The sequence below is a fragment of the Bubalus kerabau genome, chromosome 4, assembly GCF_029407905.1.
Source record: "Bubalus kerabau isolate K-KA32 ecotype Philippines breed swamp buffalo chromosome 4, PCC_UOA_SB_1v2, whole genome shotgun sequence".
NCBI lineage: Eukaryota > Metazoa > Chordata > Mammalia > Artiodactyla > Bovidae > Bubalus > Bubalus kerabau.
Genome location: NC_073627.1, coordinates 49,450,839 through 49,472,422, shown reverse-complemented (window position 1 = coordinate 49,472,422; position 21,584 = coordinate 49,450,839). Strand labels below are relative to the sequence as shown.

General features: G+C 50.3%; 1 protein-coding gene across 3 annotated transcripts; it reads left to right on the top strand.

The window, feature by feature from the left end:
- Positions 1 to 4,198: 4,198 nt before the first annotated feature.
- RAD51D (RAD51 paralog D) lies at positions 4,199 to 15,558 on the top strand. Of its 3 annotated transcripts, none has more exons than XM_055577285.1 (10): positions 4,199 to 4,488; positions 4,685 to 4,746; positions 4,914 to 5,032; positions 9,387 to 9,468; positions 9,724 to 9,858; positions 10,373 to 10,468; positions 12,920 to 13,010; positions 13,136 to 13,206; positions 14,603 to 14,767; positions 14,932 to 15,558. In XM_055577285.1, the coding sequence occupies exons 1-10, from the start codon at positions 4,407 to 4,409 to the stop codon at positions 15,043 to 15,045; spliced, it is 1,017 nt and encodes a 338-aa protein (XP_055433260.1). In that variant the 5' UTR covers positions 4,199 to 4,406; the 3' UTR covers positions 15,046 to 15,558. The 3 variants fall into 3 exon arrangements, with proteins under 3 accessions (XP_055433260.1, XP_055433258.1, XP_055433261.1); XM_055577283.1 differs by having other exon boundaries at positions 13,136 to 13,287; XM_055577286.1 differs by lacking the exon at positions 14,603 to 14,767.
- The last annotated feature ends 6,026 nt before the right edge of the window (positions 15,559 to 21,584 follow it).

Here is a 21,584-nt window from a genome sequence, read left to right as displayed (position 1 = left end):
CTTGTACTTACTCTGTGTGATGTACTCTGGAATTTAAATTCTATTTAGTTCATTTTTGTAATACTAGTCTCCATCAACTCGGATGAGTTCCTGACACATTCATAGGTCACAGCCCTCAGCTGGAAGAGCCCTGTCTAGAGAAAGCAGCCATAGGGCCTGTGGACACCAAGCACCTTGACTGAGGTCACCTTGGTAGTCGATGGCAGAGCTGGAACCAGAAGCCGGATCTCCCGGGCCCCATGCTACACAGCTCCTGTCTGCCCCTGGTGCTTTCTGGCTCCCCTTCCCTGCTTCCTTCCCCACCTCCCCCGGCTGCTTTAGCCAGATCCAGTGACCCACACATACCCCTAGATCCCTCACACCAGGTCAGCCTCCAGCTTCGAGGTTGATTGATCAAGGCCAAAGTTTTCCTCCCTGAGCCCCAGCCCCATCAGCCTCCTCCTGCGAAATCCTGATCAGCCCAAACCTCCTATGCTAGCCCTTGGTGGACACTTGAAATAGATGACTCTCCCTCCGAGGCCCTTTGTAGGTTGAAGAGTCTGGGTATGGATGTCAGTTATACTATAGATTGTCCTGTGCTATGTGCTAAGTTGCTTCAGTCGTGTCCAACGCTGTGACTCTAAGGACTATAGCCCACCAGGCTCCTTTCCCCATAGGATTCTCTGGTCAAGAATACTGGAGTGGGTTGCCATGTCCTTCTTGAGGGATCTTCCCAACCCAGAGATTGAACACAAATCTTAATGTCTTGTGCATTAGCAAGTGGGTTCTTTACCACTGGTGCCACTTGGGAAGTCCATAAACTGTCCTTCAGTTCAGCTCAGTTCAGTTGCTCAGTCGTGTCCGACTGTTTGCGACCCTATGAATTGCAGCACGCCAGGCCTCCCTGTCCATCACCAACTCCCGGAGTTCACTCAAACTCACGTCCATCGAGTCGGTGATGCCATCCAGCCATCTCATCCTCTGTCGTCCCCTCCTGCCCACAATTCCTCCCAGCATCAGAGTCTTTTCCAATGAGTCAACTCTTAGGAATCTCTATATTACTTGTTAAATTATTTTTTTAAATTATTTATTTGGCAGCACCAGGTCTTAGTTGCAGCATGTGGGGTCTTTAATTGCAGCTTGCAGACTCTTAATGTGGCATGTGGGATCTAGTTTCCCAGCCAGGGATCACACCCGGGCCCCTCTGCATTGGGAGTATGGAGTCTTAGCTACTGGAACACCCGGGAAGCCCCAAGGAATCTCTATTGAAGATTTACTTGTTGGAAACACCAGTGCTGAAGGGGCAGCCAGGCACTGGGCTATATGCCGGAGAAAAACTCCTTGTGATCGTCACAGCAGCCCTGCTGGATGCTGTTGGTCTCGTTTTACACATGGGGGACCAAGGGTCCCGGATCTTAATGAACTTGTCTATGGTCATATATCTAAGTGGTAGAACTTGGATTAAAACTTGGTTCCCAGTCTAAGACTTTCTCACACCAGGAAGTTTCTCACCTGCATCCGCCACTTTAGCCATACCTGTTTACTGACAGGTACCTAAGGGAGTGGCCACTGTATCCCCTTTCACGTCATTAGGACCAGCTACATAATTAGTGGGGTCCCTTCTTCAGAAATTATTAAGACCTTCAAAACAGTAACATCCAACCATTAAACTAAGCAGGGTCCTTCCAAGTGTCAGGCTGTGTTTAATTGCACAGGTCACATACCTGTGAAACTTCCCAACAGACAGTTCCCTCAGCCCACGTCAACCCACCCCCTCTGTCCCTCCACTGGCTAACTCCTTCCCTTCCTCTGAGAGTCACCTCCTCCACGAAACCTCCCTTAACTTCAGCCGCTCCCAAACTATACTAAATTCCCTCTGTTTCCTCCAGTTGTCCCTGTCATAGCACAGACCATGCTGTAATAGCCTCAATTCTTGTCTGACAGCCCCCCACCCCCAACCACCACACACACACACACACACACACACACACCCCAGGCTGGGAACTCCTTGAAGGTAGAGACTGCTTTCCAGCTCTGCATTCCCAGAACTTAACCTTGGACCAGGTACCTTGTAGGTGCCCAAAGAGTTTTGTGAAATGAAGTGAAGGAAACCCGTGATCACTGAGGAGGAACACAGACCTCAGTCTGAAGGCAGGCAGGCTCCTGGGGGCTGGGGGGAGGACATAACCAGGCAGGTGAAGGCACCATAGGGAGGATGAGCAAAGGAACCATGGCGAGAGGAGAGGGGCTTCATGGTGAGGACCAAAGAGGATGACGAGCACCGCCAACCCATCTCCAGCTAATCCCAGAAGGCTTCCAGGAGCTGGAGGCCGGCATGCCTCCAAGAACTGATTTGGGGTCAGGAATCCATAGGCAACCTGCTTACGTGCTCTTCACTGGGAGTCTCGACTGTGATAAGTCAAGGAAGAGGCACCTCTTCAACACCCTCTTCCCCGCACCCCACTCCCCCTCTCCCCAACTCCTCCGCCCATCCAGCTCTGGCCTTAGAAAGCAGAAAAGGACCAGACTCATGTCTTACGGTAGATTGATGGCATCCTCCTCTAAGAAGTTCACCAAACTGCCCCTTGAGGAAAGTGGGAGGCCTTTGGTCGTGACGGTCCTGTTCATTGACTTGGGGTTTGGAAAGGGCTTCGACATTTGATCAAGTGCATTCAAGACATTGAGGGTTTCCTTCTTCAGCATGGCCTCCTCCCCATCTCCCACTTTGTAGAATGTCTCTGATGCCATTGAGTTTGTTTGGGACCGTAGCCGGCACCATGCAGGACAACCAAGCTGACAGGAAGCAGAGAGAAACTGGAGGCAGCAGACACAGGCTTAGTTGCGGTGGGATGGGGGTGCGATGAGCTGACTTCATAATTATCACAGAGTGTAACAATTAGGGGCTACCCTCCCCCCTGACCGGGGGCTGCTGCAGCCCAGGGCCAACATCAGGAGCGGGCAGAGCCCCAGAATAGTTGACGACACCGCTTGGGCTAAGGCTCTGTGGTTACAGCGGCCCTGCTCTTCTCTGAAGATCTCAAAATGCTCACCACCTGTGCCCTTCGGATCTGCCCTGGGAAGGAGGAGGTGGATGGTGAGACTGGCACCTAGGCGTGGAGGGAGGCAGGCAGTACTGGATGGCCTGGATCCCTGGGAGTGGGACACCTCGCCGATAGAATTCTGAGATTTCATATCCGGACACTGGAGGCAGTGTGGGCACAGGGAAAGCTGGGATGGCTCATGGGGTTCAGAGCGCCCACACACCCAGGTTTTACTGCTGGAATTCTAAATTCTGTCCCACCTCCACTTCAAGTGTCTTCAGATATTGAGTGACCATGGTGGGTGGTGCAGAGGCATCCAGAAATGGGCCAGAGGCTGCTTCTGTTCCCAGGGAAACCATGTCACAGGGAGGAAAACACACACGACTTTGGCTTTGCACCTGGGTGGGTGCAAAAGCTCTCAGTCCAGCTCTGCCCACAGCTTCATAGGCTGTGAAGCCTTTGGCAAAGGATTTCACCTCCGAGCCTCGTTTTGCTCATCTGTAAAACAGGGATAAACATAGCACCTACCTCACTAGATGGAGAAAGAGATGGCAACCCACTCCAGTATTCTTGCCTGGAGAATCCCATGGACAGAAGAGCCCAGCGGGCTCGCAAGTCCATGGGGTCGCAGGAGTCGGACCCGACTTAGCGACTACACCACCACCACCACCACCTTACTAGACTGTGCGGAGCTAATCTTGTAAAGTTTTCTTTCTTTCAGAGGATGAGGTCCAGCCAAGGACGTTTAAAATTCGTGTGTTTTTCTATACACTCGGGGGTTTTATCGTTGTATACGTAAAAATTGTTTTATTTGGAAACTAGAGAAGCAGATGCCCTCTCTGTGCTCTGCTGCTTTTTAGCAGCCATCATAATCTCGGTAATTATCTGATTTATTTGATTTACTCTTTACTGCCTTCCTTCGCTAACAGGTAGGTCCCTGGGCGTAGAGATGGTCGATCTGATCGAACGTTCTGGCCCAGCGTTCAGAACCGAAAGCTGCACCGGGTGGGCGTGGCCCAGGAGAAGGAGGAGGCGCACGCGGGCGCCGAGCCTCCGAGCCCGGCGCGTTGACCTCTGCGCTCGGAGCCTGGCTCCGTGCAGCCCTAGCTGTCTCCGCCCCGACCGCCCGGCCCGCGCGTCCGCGCCGCGGCCGGCAGGTGGCGCCGCAGGCCGGGTCCTGGCGCCTGGAAGCCGGAAGCGGCGGCGCGGCCGGGGCGGGCTGGCCCTTGGGCGCCCGAGCTCCCGAAGGGTCCGCCTTCTCTGCGCGGTCGCTGCCTCCCGCATTCCTCGCCCGTCCAGAAAAGGGCGCCGGGAGTGGGGTGGGGGACGACTGGAGAGGGCCCCGCGGATGCTCCCAGGACGAGTGGCCCCAGGCCCCCAGGGAACATGGGCGTGCTCCGGGCGGGACTGTGCCCGGGCCTCACCCAGGACATGGTCCAACTCTTGCAGAGCCGCGGAATCAAGACAGGTGACCGCAGGCGCGCGCCACACACGGGCACACGCCCCTGGGAGGGTAGGAACCCCCCACCCCACCCCACCCCCAGTGTGCCCGGCACCGCGCCGTGTCCCACGGCTCCGCCAGTACGCCCGGGCGCGGGAAAGTCAAGTGCGGGACGTCCCGGGCCTCCCTCCCTGCCCATCAACCCCACGTGTTTCGTTTACAGTGGTGGACCTGGTTTCTGCAGACCTGGAGGAGGTCGCCCAGAAATGTGGCCTGTCTTACAAGGTGAGCTGATCGTCTCCACGCTCCACACCTGGGTGTCTCTAAATGCCCATCCCCGAGCAGAGGGGTTCCTAAAGATTGATAACAGCGCCGTCGGAGACCCTGGGAGGCCCCCTCCTTCGACGGGTCTGCTGCAGCCCGGATCCTGAGCTGCCCCGCCCCTTCCGCAGGCCCTGGTCGCCCTGAGACGGGTGCTGCTGGCTCAGTTCTCAGCTTTCCCCTTCAATGGCGCTGATCTCTACGAGGAACTGAAGACCTCCACGGCCATCCTGTCCACCGGCATTGGGAGGTTTGTGTGTGTACGTGAGGGACAAAGTCAGAGGCAGGGCCACCTGACTGCCTCTCGCTGGGCAGATGCTGGAGTCTGGAGCCAGCAGGCTCTTTGAGACAGTGCTGAGGATGGCCAGGACTTCTGAGTTTTCTTACCCCGTAAGAACATTTCTCATAACTCCTAACTTTTGGGGGATGCAGAATTATTAGGGTGGGGGGAACCTGTCCTGCGTGTTTAGTAGGTCGTTCGGCAGCTTCCCTGGCCTCTGCCTGCTAGATGCCAGTAGCACCTCCCTTCTCCCCTTGTCTGATAGTCAAAAATATCTCCAGCTATGACCCCTGGGTGGGTTGGGGGCAAAATCTAGGCTGATTGAGAACCACAGAAACACAAGATGTCAGTATTTCATTATTATTCATCAAATCAGAGCAACTCTTCTCTGGCCCTACCTCCCTGTCCACTTAAGGATGGATGAGGCAAGAGAGTGCGGCAGGACTAGGTTAAGTACCAGCCATTGACACGTAGTAGGTTATACAATGGAGCACCGAAAAATTGATGTCTTCAAACTATGGTGCTGGAGAAGACTCCTGAAAGTCCCGTGGACAGCAAGGAGATCAAACCAGTCAATCTTAAGGGAAATCAACCCTGAATACTCATTGGAGGGACCGATGCTGAAGCTGAAAGTCCTGTATTTTGGTCATCTGATGCAAACACTTGACTCATTGGAAAAGTCCTTGATTCTGGGAAAGGTTGAGGGCAGAAGGAAAAGAGGGCATCAGAGGATGGGATAATTGGATGACATCACTGATGCAATGAACATGAACTTGGGCAAACTTCTGGAGATGGTGAAGGACAGGAAGGCCTGGCATGCTGCAGTCTATGGGGTCGCAAAGAGTCGGACACAACTGGACAACCGAACAACAACAAGGTTATACAATAGGTTGTATAATCTCTTCGTGATCCTGTGAGTTCATGATTATTAACCCCACTTGAGTTTAGCACAAGGGGAGCCAGGGGCAGTGGTGGGGCTCCAGCCCCGGGGTACTTGTTCCTGAACGTGGTTCATTCCTTGTACACTGCAGCAGGAGGGGGTGAGAGTAGTTTCCTTCTGCCGTGTTTGGAGAGAGAAAGAGTTGGAAGAAAACAGGTGGCTTCTGGCCAAGGGAGTCTGACCTCTTCCCTGGCCTGTTTGTGTGGAATTTGATAAAGAACTCTGCCACCACAAAGGTCTTTGGATCGGTTTGGCCCTCGCTGTTTCCATAACACGCTCTCTTGGCGGGGTTCACACAGCACAGTGCTTGCTTTCCCTGGGTTGAGGGCTCAGGTCTGTCATCCTGAGCCCTCACAGCACTGGCCAGTGTCAAGCAGGGGTACCGGAGATGGGTATGGGTGAGGCCCCCGCACTTAAGGACTGTGGGGTCCACTGGGTAGAGAAGAGCAGGTGGACATGAGAGAGGTGTGAGCATGTGTGCAAGCAGCTAAAGGGGGGGGGGGTGATTAACAGGAAGCAGGCCTGGCCTTTGGGAGCTTATAAAACCAGCATATACAGAGAGAGCGGTCAGGTGGCAAACTGGCAGGATGGCAGCCACCGTGGGCCACTGCAGAGGAGCTCAGAGAGGTTCAGGACCACTCTGTGCAGTGAGGATGGTTGGGCCTTTGAGTGCTCATCAGGAAGCAGGCTCTGTCACTCTAGGTACATTATTTCATTTATCTTCTTATCTTCACTTTATCTTATCTTCTTCATTTATCCATCTGCTTCCCCAATGGCTCAGTGGGTGAAGAATCTTCCTGCAGTGCAAGAGACACAGGAGATGCAGGTTCAATCCCTGGGTCAGGAAGAGCTCCTGGAGAAGAAAATGGCAACCCACTCCAGTATTCTTGCCTGGAAAATCCCACGGACAGAGGAGCCTGGTGGGCTGCAGTCCATGGGGTCACAAAGAGGCGGACACGACTGAGGGCTACCACTTTGACAACTACAGTGAGCCCGCTGCGATGAAAATCACCATCCTGGGGCCTCGCTGGCAGTCCACTGGTTAAGACCTCACCTTCCAGTGCAGGGGGCGCAGGTTCAATCCCTGGATGGGGAGCTAAGATCACACATGCCTTGTGGCCAAAGAAACCGAAACATAAAGCAGAAGCAACATTGTAGCAAATTCAGTAGAGACTTTAAAAATGGTTCATTCACATCAAAAAATCTTTAAAAAGAAATGAAAGCCATCATCCTGTAGATAGGGAAACTGGGACTCAGGTTAAGAGACTTGCTCAAGATCCCCTAGCTAGGGATTTCCCAGGTGGTCCACTGGTTAGGACTCCTGTGCTTCCACTATGGTTTGATCCCTGGTTCGGAAACTAAGATCCCACAAGCGGGGTGGCACAGCCAAAGGGGAAAAAAAAAAAGATCCTGCAGTGAGTAAGTGGCAGACCAGGCCCTTGAGGTCACACCTGTCACACTGTTACGCCTAAGAACTCAGCTCTAAGGTGTCTGCCCTGCTGCTCCCTCCAGGCAGGAGGCTGTGTCGTGAAAGTAGAGTTACAGGCTCGGGTGGAGGTGGGCGGGGCGGATGGGGCTGGGGGAGGCTGGCAGGAGAGGCCCAGGAGGATACAGCAGGGGAGGGTGTTGTGAGCAGATCTGGGGCGGGCGAGAGCAGGAGGCATATTGAAGAAATGCTGTAAGCCTTCCTGCTGAGGGGATACAAAAGTGTCGAATCAAAGATGACCCCTAGGTTTCTAGCCTTTGTCACAGTGGTCTTTGGACACCTGATGGGTATTAACTCTGACACGTGAGGGGAGGGGAGTTCTGTAGTCAACAGCTCTCGAAATGCTGGTTAACCCAAATGAAGCAGGTTTCTCTGTTTTTTTTTTATCGGCCTATTTTTTTTTTTTTTTGGTCACGCCACTTAGCATGTGGGATCTTAGTTCCCTAACCAAGGATTGAACCTGAGCTTCCTGCCTTGGAAACAAGGGGTCTTAACCACTGGGCCACCAGGGAAGTCCCTCTGCTGTAGGTCTTCTCACGGCCTGTCGTGCTGGGGGCATCTTTACAAGTGGGAGAGCAGGCAGTGACCTTGGAAGCAGCTATATTGACCGGGGAAGAAGGGTGGTTCCTTGAAGGCCAGAGCTGTGTCTTGTTCATCTCTGCTTCCCCCTTGTTTTTAGAAAAAGGCCTTTAGGAAATGTGAGACATTCAGGCGATGTTTGAATGAGTGACTGAAAGAATGAACGAAAGCCAATTTGGGGGGAAGGTGGAGGATAAATTCCAGACAGCACTTGTGTTCAAAACAGGGTTAGGCTCACTTGTACTTCTGTTCCATAAGGCAGGTGGTGGTGGCGGTGGGGGGTCTGTCCATGTCAAGGTGGATTTGGGAATTCTTTATGGAGATCCTCATGGCCAGGAATGCGATTGATTCTTGATTGTAGAGACCAGACCTGTGGTTTAGCCCAGGCTGCTCATTAGAATCATTTGGGAAGCTTAAGAAATATTCATGCTTGGGTCTCTTTAGAAATTCTTTGTTTTTTGGCCATGCCATGTGAGGTCTTAGTTCCCTGACCAGATATTGAACCTGTGCCCCCTGCATTGGGAGCACAGAGTCTCGACCACTGGACCTCCAGGGAAGTCAACATTCTTGAAATAACATGATAATAATGGAGAACAGATTAAGCAGTTGCCAGGGGCTGGCTAGGGATTTAGGGGTGAATGTGGTTGTAAAAGGGTGGCACAGGGAGCCCTGCAGAGATGGAAATGCTCTGTCTTGATTGCAGCGGTTCCATAAACCCACATGTGGGATGAAACGGCAGAGGGCTGTGCACACGGACACACGTGGAAGGAATGGAGCTGCCGCTCTGTGGACGGCACCAGTGTTGTTCTTCGCTGTTGCACTAAGATGTAGAACAAAACGTCTTAGAGTAAAAGATGCTTCCGTTAGTGAACACCAGCTGAAGGGTACACGGGACCTCACTACATGTTTTTTTTTTTTTTTTTTTTTGGCAACTTCCTGTGAATCTATAATTATTTCAGAGTTTTAAAACGTGACACATTATGGGCAGTGCTATTGAGGAAACCTAGAAGGGGCTGCGATGGAGACTGAGAGGAGAACCATTGAATGGGGCAGCGAAGAGACCTCTGCAGCGAAGTGATTACCCAGAGGTGATCTTTAAGGCGAGAGTGAAAGGATGAGGGGCCAGAGGGGGAGCACTCGGCCATGCCGGCTTTCCCCAAAGGAGTCTCCACGAGGAGGAGCCTCCTGGCCAGAGATGTCAGAAGGTCTCTGGACAGAACAATGCTTGGAAGGAATGTTTTGCTGTTCCTCCTCCCCTCCTATGCTCCCTCCCCTCCAGTCCCTTCGGTTGATGCTCTTCCCTCCTCTTCTGCCATCAGCCTGGACAAACTGCTAGATGCTGGTCTCTACACCGGAGAAGTGACTGAAATTGTAGGCGCCCCGGGTAGCGGCAAAACCCAGGTACACCTGCAGCCAGCAGCCAGGAGGAGGGTTGGGGGAGGTGGATGCATAGTCCTGGATCTCTGGGGAAGCTTCTGCCAGCATCCTGTGATTTCAGAGCTTAGAAGAGAGAAGACCAGTGGTAAGGAGGGGGACTTGAGCTCGTGTCTTGGGGCCCATTTGCACCTCTGGGATCTGGATGAGATTTGGTGGGGGTATCCCATTCTGGGCCCTTTTTGGGGGCTCAGGTTCACCCAATGGCCTGTCTCTACTCAGGTATGTCTTTGTGTGGCAGCACACGTGGCCCATGGCCTGCAGCAGAACGTCCTCTACATTGATTCCAATGGAGGGCTCACGGCCTCCCGCATTCTCCAGCTGCTTCAGGCCAGGACCCCGGACGAGGAGGAGCAGGTAAAGGGCAGGAAGGTTGACTTCCTTGGAGGTTCTGACATAAGACCCCATTATCTAACACGGCAAGAATTTGGACCATTTGGGTGATAGTCATTTCTGGCTTTGAAACTTGCTGTTCCACCAATGCTTCCTGTATTGTAAAGCCTCCCCTTTATGACGTCATCCCAGTTGGATGCTACCCACAAGGATCCTTCCTAGAAACCCAACCCCTGGCATCCCCTCATTCAGGGCAGACACACGCCCAGCCTCTGTGTTTCTCCCCCATATCTTGCCCAGGGCAGGCACACTGGTCACTGCCGCTCCTTCTCACAGAGCTCTGACTTGGCTCTGCAGCTCAGCACCCAGGCAGCCAGCGTGTTGTGAACCGGCCCAGCAGACAAAGCCCACTGCCATCTGTACCTGAGTCCTTGTGTTTAAGTGCCTCTTCTCTCTCAACCTCAAAATCCCTCTTCATCTTGCGCGACCCCCGGCTCCTCTTCTCCAAGGCCCTCCCTTCTCTCTCCTGTCCCTTCAGGCAGGAGCTCTCCAGAGGATCCAGGTGGTACGTGCGTTTGACATCTTCCAGATGCTGGACGTGCTGCAGGACCTGCGAGGCACTGTGTCCCAGCAGGTGAGCCTGACCTTCTGCCTTCCTTGCTCCCCGCAGCTCACCTGTGCTGTCTGCGTGTGGGCAGGTGTGCAATCTGATGACTCTAGCTGTGCCCGCCATTCCCAGGATGGGATTTCTGGATGCTTAATTCTTTCCTTCCTCAATTCTTTGCCTTCTCGTTCACATGCCCATCTTCCCCACTAAAGAGTAAGCCCCTTCCTTGAGTGCAAGGATCAGTCCTGTTCATCTCTACATTCCAACTGGGTCCATTCAGCTGCAAATTAATAGCGTCTATCTGACAGACACTTGAACCTTGAGGACATTTAATTATCTCACGTAAGTCTGGAGGTTGGCACACCCATAATATCAGGGCTCTAGGTTGGTGTGCCTGATTCTCTGGCTCTTCCCCCTCATGATTGCAGAGTGGCTGCCATGGCTCCGAGCAGCATGTCTTCACACATCCACATCCAGGGCAGTGATAGATGCCTCTTTTCTGTACCTTTCTCTGGAACCTACCATTACACTTCCCAGTGCCCTTTACACCTAACTGGCAAAAACTGAGTTATGTTTTTTTTTATGTCCTAGTCCAGAGGTTGGGCGCACCTTCCCTGATGTCAGATTTTCTGCCCAGTGCTTGAACACATTCAGAGTCCTGTTGACAAGGGAGAGAGGTTAGGAATGGCATTTGCGTTGGTACCCTGATATACCTGATGGGTGCTTGGATAGGATATGGTGCATGATATTTATACCTTTACATTTGGGAGAAGCCTTAGAGAGACTAGTTTAATTTATCTTAAACTTTACCTCTCACCCCAAAGCATATCATGTTCCCGTGGGCATACCTAGGGTTGTATGTAACATAAATCGTTTTAACAAACTTTAGACCATATAATGGTTGAACGAATACTTGGCATAGGAATCATAGCAGGTTATGCCTCCCCATGTGTTGAGACATGAAGTAGTCCTGACCTAATCCAGCCCTCTTGTTGGGATCGAGCAAAGGGAGGGCCAAGACATTCAGTGAGCTGCCCACAGTCACCGCATATTTAGGATAAGAACAAAGCTTAGGGACTTCCCTGGTGGTCCAGTGGTTAAGACTCTGCATTCCATTGCAAGGGGCACAAGTTTGATCCCAGGTTGGGGAACTAAGATCCCACACACCTCACGGCCAAAAAAAATTTTATTTTTTTTTTACATTAAGAGCAAAGCTTATAACCCAAAACTCTCAACTGCCAGGTCAAAAGACTTTTTTTTTTTTTTTTAAACTGTAGCACTGTTAGATGATATGTATGCTATTATTGCATAACAAGTTACGGCCAACTATGACTTAAAACAACATGTATTTATTATTTTAATTTCTGTAGGTCAGAAGTCTGGGCACAATTTGGCCTGGTCCTCTGCTTAGGGTCTCATTAGGTTGTGATTAAGGTGGTAGGTGGGCTGTGCTCTTATCTGTAGGCTCAGCTGGGGAAGAACCACTTAGAAGTTCATTCAGGTCGTTGGCAGAATTCATTTCCTAGAGGTTTCAGCTTCTTGCTGGCAGCTGGTTGTTGGCAGAAGCCGTCTTCAAGTCCTCAAAGCTGCCCACTATTCCTGCCATGCGGTGCTTTCCATAGGCAGTTCACGGCAAGGCCGCTTGCTCCTGCAAGACAGCATACGTGTGAGAGCAAAATGCAACAGGTTGTCCTGTGTAACAATGTGATCATGGGCTGGCAGTGCATTCTGTTTGACATATAATGAAGCCTAATCAAAAGAGTGACATCTGGGGCTCCCCTGGTCCAGTGGTTAAGACTTTGCCTTCTGATGCAGGGGGTACGGGTTTAATCCCTGATCGAGGAGCTGAGATCTCAATGCCTCGGGGCCAAAAAACTAAAACATAAACCAGAAGCAATATTGTAAGAAACTCAATGAAGAGTTTAAAAAGGGTTGACGTCAAAAAAGTCTTTTAAAAAACAGAAAAGAAAAAATTTTCTGATCAGGGACCATAGGATCTGAGCAGGGATTTCTCAAATGTAATTAGAGTATCTGATATCCTGAGATTTAAATTCTCTCGGTCCATCCAAGTCTTCAGTGAAAGTGCAAGTAAAAGTCACTCAATCGTGTCTGACTCTTTGCAACACCATGGGCTATACAGTCAGTGGAATTCTCCAGGCCAGAATACTAGAGTGGGGTAGCCTTTCCCTTCTCCAGGGGATCTTCCCAACCCAGGGATCAAACCCAGGTCTCCCGCACTGCAGGTGGATTCTTTACCAGCTGAGCCACAAGGGAAGCCCAAGTCTTCAGGATAATCTGTTATACATACACATGAGGGTGGGGGGAAAAGGCATTGCTCGAGTTCCATCATGGAGGGGCAGCTATATTTGGTGTGGGAGAGCTTATTTCCTACCAGTAGAGGAGCAGGTTTGTCTGGTAATGGGTGCCCCCTGGAGGCCAACTGGTTGGTGGCACCTGCTTCCCATCACTCCCCCCAAGGTCAGCAGTTCTTCCGGGACTCTGAAGGTGGTGATTGTGGACTCGGTCGCGGCGGTGGTCGCCCCACTTCTGGGAGGTCAGCAGAGGGAAGGTGAGTGGTGTGGCAGAGCGCAGGGTGGAGGGTCGTGATCTTGCCTGCCGGCTCTGGAGTCCCGTCTTCGGCCAGCCTGGTCCCCGCTGCCCCGCTGCCCACCCTCTTGGCTTTTTCTCCTCCAGGCTTGGCCTTGATGATGCAGCTGGCCCGAGAGCTGAAGACCTTGGCCCGGGACCTCAGTGTGGCCGTGCTGGTGAGGAAGTGGGCTTGGCCAGCCATGCTAGCCTTCTCTCTGGTCCCTGGACTTCACCAAGTGGGGAGGTGTTCTTTCCAGGTGCTCTTTATTTCCTTAAAACAGCAGCTTCTGAACTCTCAGAGTAACCCTTTGGGAAAGGGTCATAGCCCAACTTCTTTGGGTCATCTAGAGTGCCAGACTGTGAGGGGATCAGACACATAAATAGCCAGGGGATCAGGCAATGTTATTTTTAACACTTTAAAAAAGTTAATTATTTGGCTGCACTGGGACTTAGTTGGCAGCATGCAGAATCTTTAGTTGCGGCATGCTGGATCTAGTTCCGCAACCAGGGATTGAGCCTGAGCCCCCTGCATTGGGAGTGCACAGTTTTAGCCACTGAACCACGAGGGAAGCCCAGGGACAGTCTTGTTTTTCTTTTTACTTTCTTTAAGTCAGGTTTATTGAGGTGTAATTCACACAGAGTAACTTCTCTTTGTTTGAGGTTTGATAACAGTCGTATCTGGCGAGATCAAGATACAGAATATTTCAATCACCCCAGAAAGATTCCCCCAGCCCCAAACAACCACTGATTTGGTTTCTGTCCCTTTCTATGAAGCTCTTGCCTTTTCCAGAGCTTCATAGAAAGGGATCTTTTTTGCTTTTAGAGTAACTTTTTCTGCTTATGGAGTAATTTTTTGAAAGTCTTCATGCTTCTCATAGACGAAAGTAAAAAATAGTTAAATATAAGTGTCCAGTTTGTAATCAATCTCCACATCCACAGAGACCATATTAGTTTTTTTTAATATACCTTCATTGAATCTTTTCTCTGCCTATATACATATACTTTTAATCAACTTTCCAACTAAACTGTAATCTTGTGTTTTCTTTATTTTTTAAAAAAGGACACCCTTTCTTGAATCTTTTAATAGATTCTTTAAGAATGCCACTTTCAGCGGCTGCATATTTGGGGTGGGGGGCCTCGCTGGGTCTTTGTTGCTGGGCAGGGCTTTTTCTAGTCGCGGCGAGTGGGGGCTACTCTTCGATGCATCGTGCAGGCTTCTCTGCGTGGCTTCTCTTATTGTGGAGCACGGGCTCTCGGGCACAGGCTCAGTAGTTGTGATGCAGGCATTAGTTGCCCCGCATCATTTGGAATCTTTCCGGAGCAGGAATCAAACCCATGCCTTGACCGCTGACCACCAGGGAAGTCCCGGCATCGTGGTTTAGTGGCAAGAGCTCTGTGCAAGTCAGGAGCCCAGGGTTCTGACTCCAGACTGGTGATAAGTGATGGAGCCTTGGGGAAGTCGTTTCCTTGTACCTGGCCTCAGCTTTCCCGTCTGTAAAATGAAGCCATAGGAGCAAATGTCCTCTGTACCAGCATTATAGGTCTATAAGCCTTTGAGTCTTTCTGCCGCAGGTGACCAATCACATGACCCGAGACAGGGACAGCGGGCAGCTGAAACCTGCCCTGGGACGCTCCTGGAGCTTTGTGCCCAGCACCCGGCTTCTCCTGGACAACACCCAAGGCTCAGGATCTCTGGGCAGCCGGCGTGTGGCGTGTCTAACCAAATCCCCCCGTCTGGTGAGCCAGCCCCAGGGGAAAGCCAGGAATCCAGGCCCTTGAGGGTGGCTTCTGTGCCTGCAGATGTCTGTGAATTCCTCAAGGCTGAGACCCTGCAGCCAAAGAAGCTACCCACGTGGGCTGCTCAGCTCAAACACTCACGCTTCCCTCCTGTCTTCTTCCAGCCAACAGGTTGCCAGGAGACGGTGGACTTGGGGAGCTTGGGGGCCCCAGCGTTCCAGGGAGATCACAAAGGACATTGGGAGCAGAGCCCAGTGTTCCAGGGAGATCACACGTGATGGTGCTGTTGATGGGGGAAGGGACAGGCTGCAAGGCCCCCAACTCACCGGCACGGTAATGCCTGCTGCTCGCTGCCGGCAGCCCCTGGGGCGCTAGAGACGCGCTCTCGCTGGGAAGCCATCTCAGCCCTCAGCTCCTCTCTCCAGAAACACAGTGCTACTGGCAAGAGAGGATGCTGTTGTGGAAGGACCCAGAAATTCATGCTGGTACCCGGTTTTCTTCCCTCGTTTCTACCACGTGTGTTTCCAGCGGGAGCCAGGTTCATGGACTTGGGCATCTCTGAAGAGGCACTCTGGAGCCTGGACGGATTAACCCTGTACATCACCCTCCTACCCTCCATCCTGACACAGTGACTGAGCTTGAGGCCTCTGGCTTGCCTTTGTTTCCCTTCTTTTTTTTTCCCTCTGCCTCTGTTTTTCCATCTGTAAGATGGGGCTCCTTTCCCCCTAACTCTGTCTTTGACTTACTGGGTGGAAGTAACCTTGTAAACGCAACCCGTGTTGTGTGCTCAATTGTGTCTGACTCTTTGCGACCCCATGGACTGTAGCCCACCAGGCTCCTCCGTCCGTGGAATTTTCCAGGCAAGAATATTGGAGCGGGCTGCCATTTCCTCCTCCAGGGGATCTTCCCAACCCAGAAATCGAACCTGTGTCTCTTGGCGTCTCTTGCGTTGGCAGGTGGATTCTTTACCACTAGTGCCAAAACTCTTCCTTATCTAGATCCTGCTCTTAAAAACATATTAATACAAAAGAAATTCACCGAGCTGCAGAGCCATCTGTTTTCCCCCAGACAGTGGCTTTTCAGCTTCCCCGAGTGAGGACCCAGAGAACCCCTGTTCCTCTTTCCCTCGTCGATTTGGTTTCAGACACCTGCATGTCTCACCGTGACCAGGTGAGGCTGGGAGCTCACTGCAGTCCCAGGGATATAATCTAACAGGAAGGGAAGATGTGACCTGGCCCCGGTGAATCCAGCCGCCTGTTTAACGTGCATGGTGCCCTGTGGGGCCCCTCCACGGTACAGAGTAAGCCGAGGTGCTGAGCCATGGCCTTGCCCATAAACAGGGGAGAATTTGCACAGTCAGTAGAGCCAGCTGGGAAAATTGATGCTGGCGTAAATAATACACGGCAAATCTAGTCCTTTATGCAGAAATTCATTGCCGGTGGCTCCAAGATGCAATGTAATTACCCCTCTCTTCCTGCCAGCTGTACCACAGTGTATGAAATAGTCCCCCCACCCCCGCCCCACCCCGGTCTGTTACGGGTGCTGTGACCATTTCTCTGCGAGCTGTAGCCCCGGCTGGGTGGAGGGGAGGACAGCAGGGAAGGGGAGATCAAAGGCAGAACATGATCAGGATTGTTTACCGACCACAATTTTTTTTAAAGGAAGGTTGCCTTTCTCAGTTTGAGAGCCTGTTGTGTAGTTAATTAGTTGTGTCTTGGCTGCAGGAAGCGGGGTCAGAGTTAGAGGCAGAAGATATAACATTTACAGATGATGAGCACAGGAGGGATAAAAGGAAGAGGTCTGGAGGACTGGAGCAAGGGGCAACCCCCGAGGGTATCTGCTTGAGTGAGGACAGGCTTGGTGAGCCAAGACCGGAGGAACCCTGTTGCTGGCGCTTCCACAGGCTCTCGGGAGAAATGAGCCTGCAGCCTCCTTACTAGGAGCAGTGGGTACATAATGGCAGCCTTATGCATGCAAGCTAAGTCGCCTCAGTTGTGTCTGATTGCTACCCCATGAACTGTAGCCCACCAGGCTCCTCCGTCCATGGGATTCTCAAGGCAAGAATACTGGAGTGGGCTGCCATTTCCAAGGGATCTTCCTGACCCTAGGACTGAACTCCTGTCTCTTACATCTCCTGCATTAGCAAGTGGATTCTTTATGACTAGCGCCACCCGGGAAGCTCGTGGCAACCATAGTAGCAAACAAAATGTTAAGCTGGGGGTGGCACACCCCCGTCATTTGTACCATTTGGGAATCTTGAACCCACGCAGCATCAGCAATAAATCAAGCATTCCCTTTTGCCGAGCTCAGAGACCTTTGCAATTTTAGTTTTTTCTCCACCTGACGCCCCAGGCGGCCACCACCAGTCAGTTGAAATTGATGTTCAGGGTGGAGCCTGGCTGCCATCTCTGCCCTGGGCACATCTGCCGTGTTTCCTGAATGTGGCATCAGATGCTTCGTCCCTGACTCAGTACCCTAGGATTGTAGATTTGAGAGGCCTGTAAAGATCACATGCCCTGGGATTTCCCTGGTGGTGTGCTGGTTGAGAATCAGTCTTCCAATGGAAGGGACGCAGGTTCGATCCCTGGTCGAGGAAGTAAGATCCCACATGCCGCATCTAAGACACGAGACAGCCAAATAAATAAAGACCATATGCCCCGTCTTGTCATTTAGCCGAGCAGGAAAGTGAGGTCCAAGAGCAGAAATGACAGTCCCAGCGGCAGAACGGGGGCTGGAACCTGGGACTCTGGATTCCTTGGCCAGGATTCTGTGTCCACGTTGCCTTTAGCTTTCAATTGGTACAGTTCCGCTCTCAGCAGGGACTTATTCCAGCCACAGAGCCTCCCCCAGGCAGCCTTTCTGGCCACGAGGAGGAGCACCATTCACTGTTGCTCCAGACTAGCCCGTGACATCCGACAGGACTCTGCCCCTCGCAATGAGCCCTGGGCCTTAGTCGTGGTGTGTGGGATCTAGTTCCCTGACCAGGGATCAAAGCCAAGCCCCCTGCATTGGGAGAGCAGAGTCGTAACCACACGACCACCAGGGAAGTCCTGTCCACATCTTACTCAGTGCATCTTGGAGCTGAACAAGTGCATTTGACCTGCTGCACAGACTTGACTCCTTGAGCAGCTTTTGAATCCTAGCTCTTCCCTGCTTCCCTAGTTTCTGGGTGTAAGAGTCTCAACATAAGCTGGGGGTTTGCAGGAAGACAATAGGTATATGGTGAAAAGGATACAAAGTCAAGGAACAAGATTATATCTCCTATAACTTGGTCTTAGCAGTGACACTTACTGTATGCCATTGGATCAATCAGCCTCTTGAAGCCTTAGTTTCATCCTCTGGGGGATGGCGGAAAATAATACCTATTGCATAGAATTGCTTTAGGGTCATATAGCTTATGTAAAATGCCAGATACTTTCCCAGGCGTATCATAGGCCCTCAACTGCATATTACTTGAAAGGCTTAGGATACCTGGGAGAAACTGGTGACAGCTTCCTTCTGTGTAGGCAAGGCCGGCTTCATGGTAGTGTGACCCGTGCAGTTGCACAGAGCCCTGAGCTTAGTTTAAAGCTCTGCTGTCCATCAACAGAGGAATGGCTAAAGAAGATGTGGTACATAGATACAGTGGAATATTACTCTGCCATGAAAAGGAACAAAGTTGGATCATTTGCAGAGACATGGATGGATCTAGAGACTGTCATATGGAGTGAAGTAAATCAGAAAAACAAATATTGTATATTAACACATGTTTGGAATCTAGAAAAATGGTACAGGTGATATTTGCCAAGCAGAGACAGATGTATGGATATCGAAGGGGGAAAAAGGGGGTGGGAGGAATTGGGAGATTGGAATTGACATATATACACTATTGATACTGTGTATAAATAGATAACTAATGAGAACCTCCTGTATAGCAGAGGGAACACGACCTGATTCTCTGTGGTGACCTCAATGGGAAGGAAATCCCAAAAGGAGAGGATATATGTATATGTATAGCTCTCCACTTTGCTATACAGTAGAAACTATCAGTAGAAACACAACATTGTAAAGCAGCTATATGTACATGCTAAGTGGCTTTAGTTGTGTCTGACTCTTTGCAGCCCCATGGACTGTAGCCCTCCAGGCTCCTCTGTCCATGGGATTCTCCAGGAAAGAATACTGGAGTGGGTTGCCGTTTCCTTCTCCATTGGGATTTTGGAGTCAGGAGAAAATCTAGGTTCAAAACCCTGCTGGACTCTTCCTGGCTAACTTACCTGGACAAGGTAATGTCTCTGTCTCATTGGTAAAATATATGTTGCAGAGGAATTACAGTTTCCTCATTGGTAAAATAAATGTCTCAGGAAATGAAACAGATAATTTATGTAAAGTGCTTGCTGCAGAGTCTGGCACACAGTAGGTGCTCAATCACCTTAATTCTTCCAGCTCTTGCCAAACATAACAAAAATCAGGGCTCTAGGACTTACAAGCCACTCTGCTACTAATACAAGAAATAATATGATTTATTTTTTCATTGCCGTTTGGGGAAAGGTACGTGCTTCATAAATATGTATCGGAAGGTACTTAGCAAATGAGTAGAAATAATAAAAATACGTCAAAGTAAACAGCTCCTATAAATATGTCACTTGGTAGACAAATTAGTGTTTTATTACTACTAAATACTATTGCTTGCTGAAAAGGATTTCAGATTACTTGCACAACGGGTACATTATGGAGTGCCGCTGCGGAAGGGCACGATAAAGATGAAAAATAATGATGGTGATAATATGAAAGGTGGAGAAAGGAGGTGTGTGGGTAAATGCAGCTCTGAGCCCCACCTTGCTTTAGTGACACGCATATTAGCAGCATTTCAATGATTTAGCTGTAATACGGACCAGAGGGCCCAGAAAAAATGATTTCCATAGGATGTCGTGAGTTCTGACTCCAATTATCAGGCCCATCAGCGGCTTAAGTGCACTCTCTTTCGGAACTGTGCACTTAAGCTTAAAAACTAAGCTTACAAAAAGACATCTCTGGGTCTCACCCCATCCTTGTTCTGGACCTATTAACTTTCTATGATAATAACATCAAGAGAAGGAGAGTTTGGGTGGGGAATAAATGTGCCTTAATCACGGGTCACAAAGCCCTTTCAGAAATAAGAGAGGGTGGCATCTAAAGAGAAAAGGAGTCAGAGAAGGGAAAAGAGGAGACAATAAATGCCTTTGTGGGGGGAAGATAAACCCCTGGGGAGAAGCAGAGGGAACGAGGCAGTGCATCAAGGAAAGTGACCGAAATAGCCAGACAGGAAAAAGATGGGCACAGTTAATTCAGGTGCTGGAGGCCGCTAGGGGGCCAGTCTTTCCATGTGTTCCTGGTGGTGGAAAGACCTGGTTTCAAATTCAAGTTTGGCCTTTTCCTAACTGTGTAGCTTTGGGTAAACTTCTTAATAGGAAGATCTTCATTAATAACATGGGAATAGGTTCATGACATTGTACAGGAGACAGAAATCAAGACCATCCCCAAGAAAAATGCAAAAAGGCAAAATGGCTGTCTGAGGAGACCTTACAAATAGCTGTGAAAAGAACGGAAGCGAAATGCAAAGGAGAAAAAGGAAAGATATACCCATTTGAATGCAGAGTTCCAAAGAATAGCAAGGAGAGATAAGAAAGCCTTCCTCAGCAATCAATGCAAAGAAATAGAGGAAAACAATAGAATGGGAAAGACTAGAGATCTCTTCAAGAAAATTAGAGACACCAAGGGAACATTTCATGCAAAGATGGGCTCAATAAAGGACAGAAATGGTAGGGACCTAACATAAGCAGAAGATATTAAGCAGAGGTGGCAAGAATACACAGAAGAACTGTACAAAAAAATCTTCATGACCCAGATAATCATGATGGTGTGATCACTGACCTAGAGCCAGACATCCTGGAATGTGAAGTCAAGTGGGCCTTAGGAAGCATCATTACGAACAAAGCTAGTGGAGGTGATGGAATTCCAGTTAAGCTATTTCAAATCCTGAAAGATGATGCTGTGAAAGTGCTGCACTCAACATGCCAGCAAATTTGGAAAACTCAGCAGTGGCCACAGGACTGGAAAAGGTCAGCTTTCATTCCAATCCCAAAGAAAGGTAATGCCAAAGAATGCTCAAACTACCGCACAATTGCACTTATCTCACACGCTAGTAAAGTAATGCTCAAAATCCTCCAAGCCAGGCTTCAGCAATACGTGAACCGTGAACTTCCAGATGTTCAAGCTGATTTTAGAAAAGACAGAGGAACCAGAGATCAAATTGCCAACATCTGCTGGATCATCGAAAAAGCAAAAGAGTTCCAGAAAAACATCTATTTCTGCTTTATTGACTATGCCAAAGCCTTTGACTGTGTGGATCACAACAAACTGTGGAAAATTCTGAAAGAGATGGGAATACCAGACCACCTGACCTGCCTCTTGAGAAACCTGTATGCAGGTCAGGAAGCAACAGTTAGAACTGGACATGGAACAACAGACTGGTTCCAAATAGGAAAAGGAGTACGTCAAGGCTGTATATTGTCACCCTGCTTATTTAACTGATATGCAGAGTACATCAGGAGAAATGCTGGGCTGGAGGAAGCACAAGCTGGAATCAAGATTGCTGGGGGAAATATCAATAACCTCAGATATGCAGATGACACCACCCTTATGGCAGAAAGTGAAGAAGAACTAAAGAGCCTCTTGATGAAAGTGAAAGAGGAGAGTGAAAAAGTTGGCTTAAAGCTCAACATTCAGAAAATTGAGACCATGGCATCTGGTCCCACCACTTCATGGCAAATAGATGGGGAAACAGTGGAAACAGTGGCTG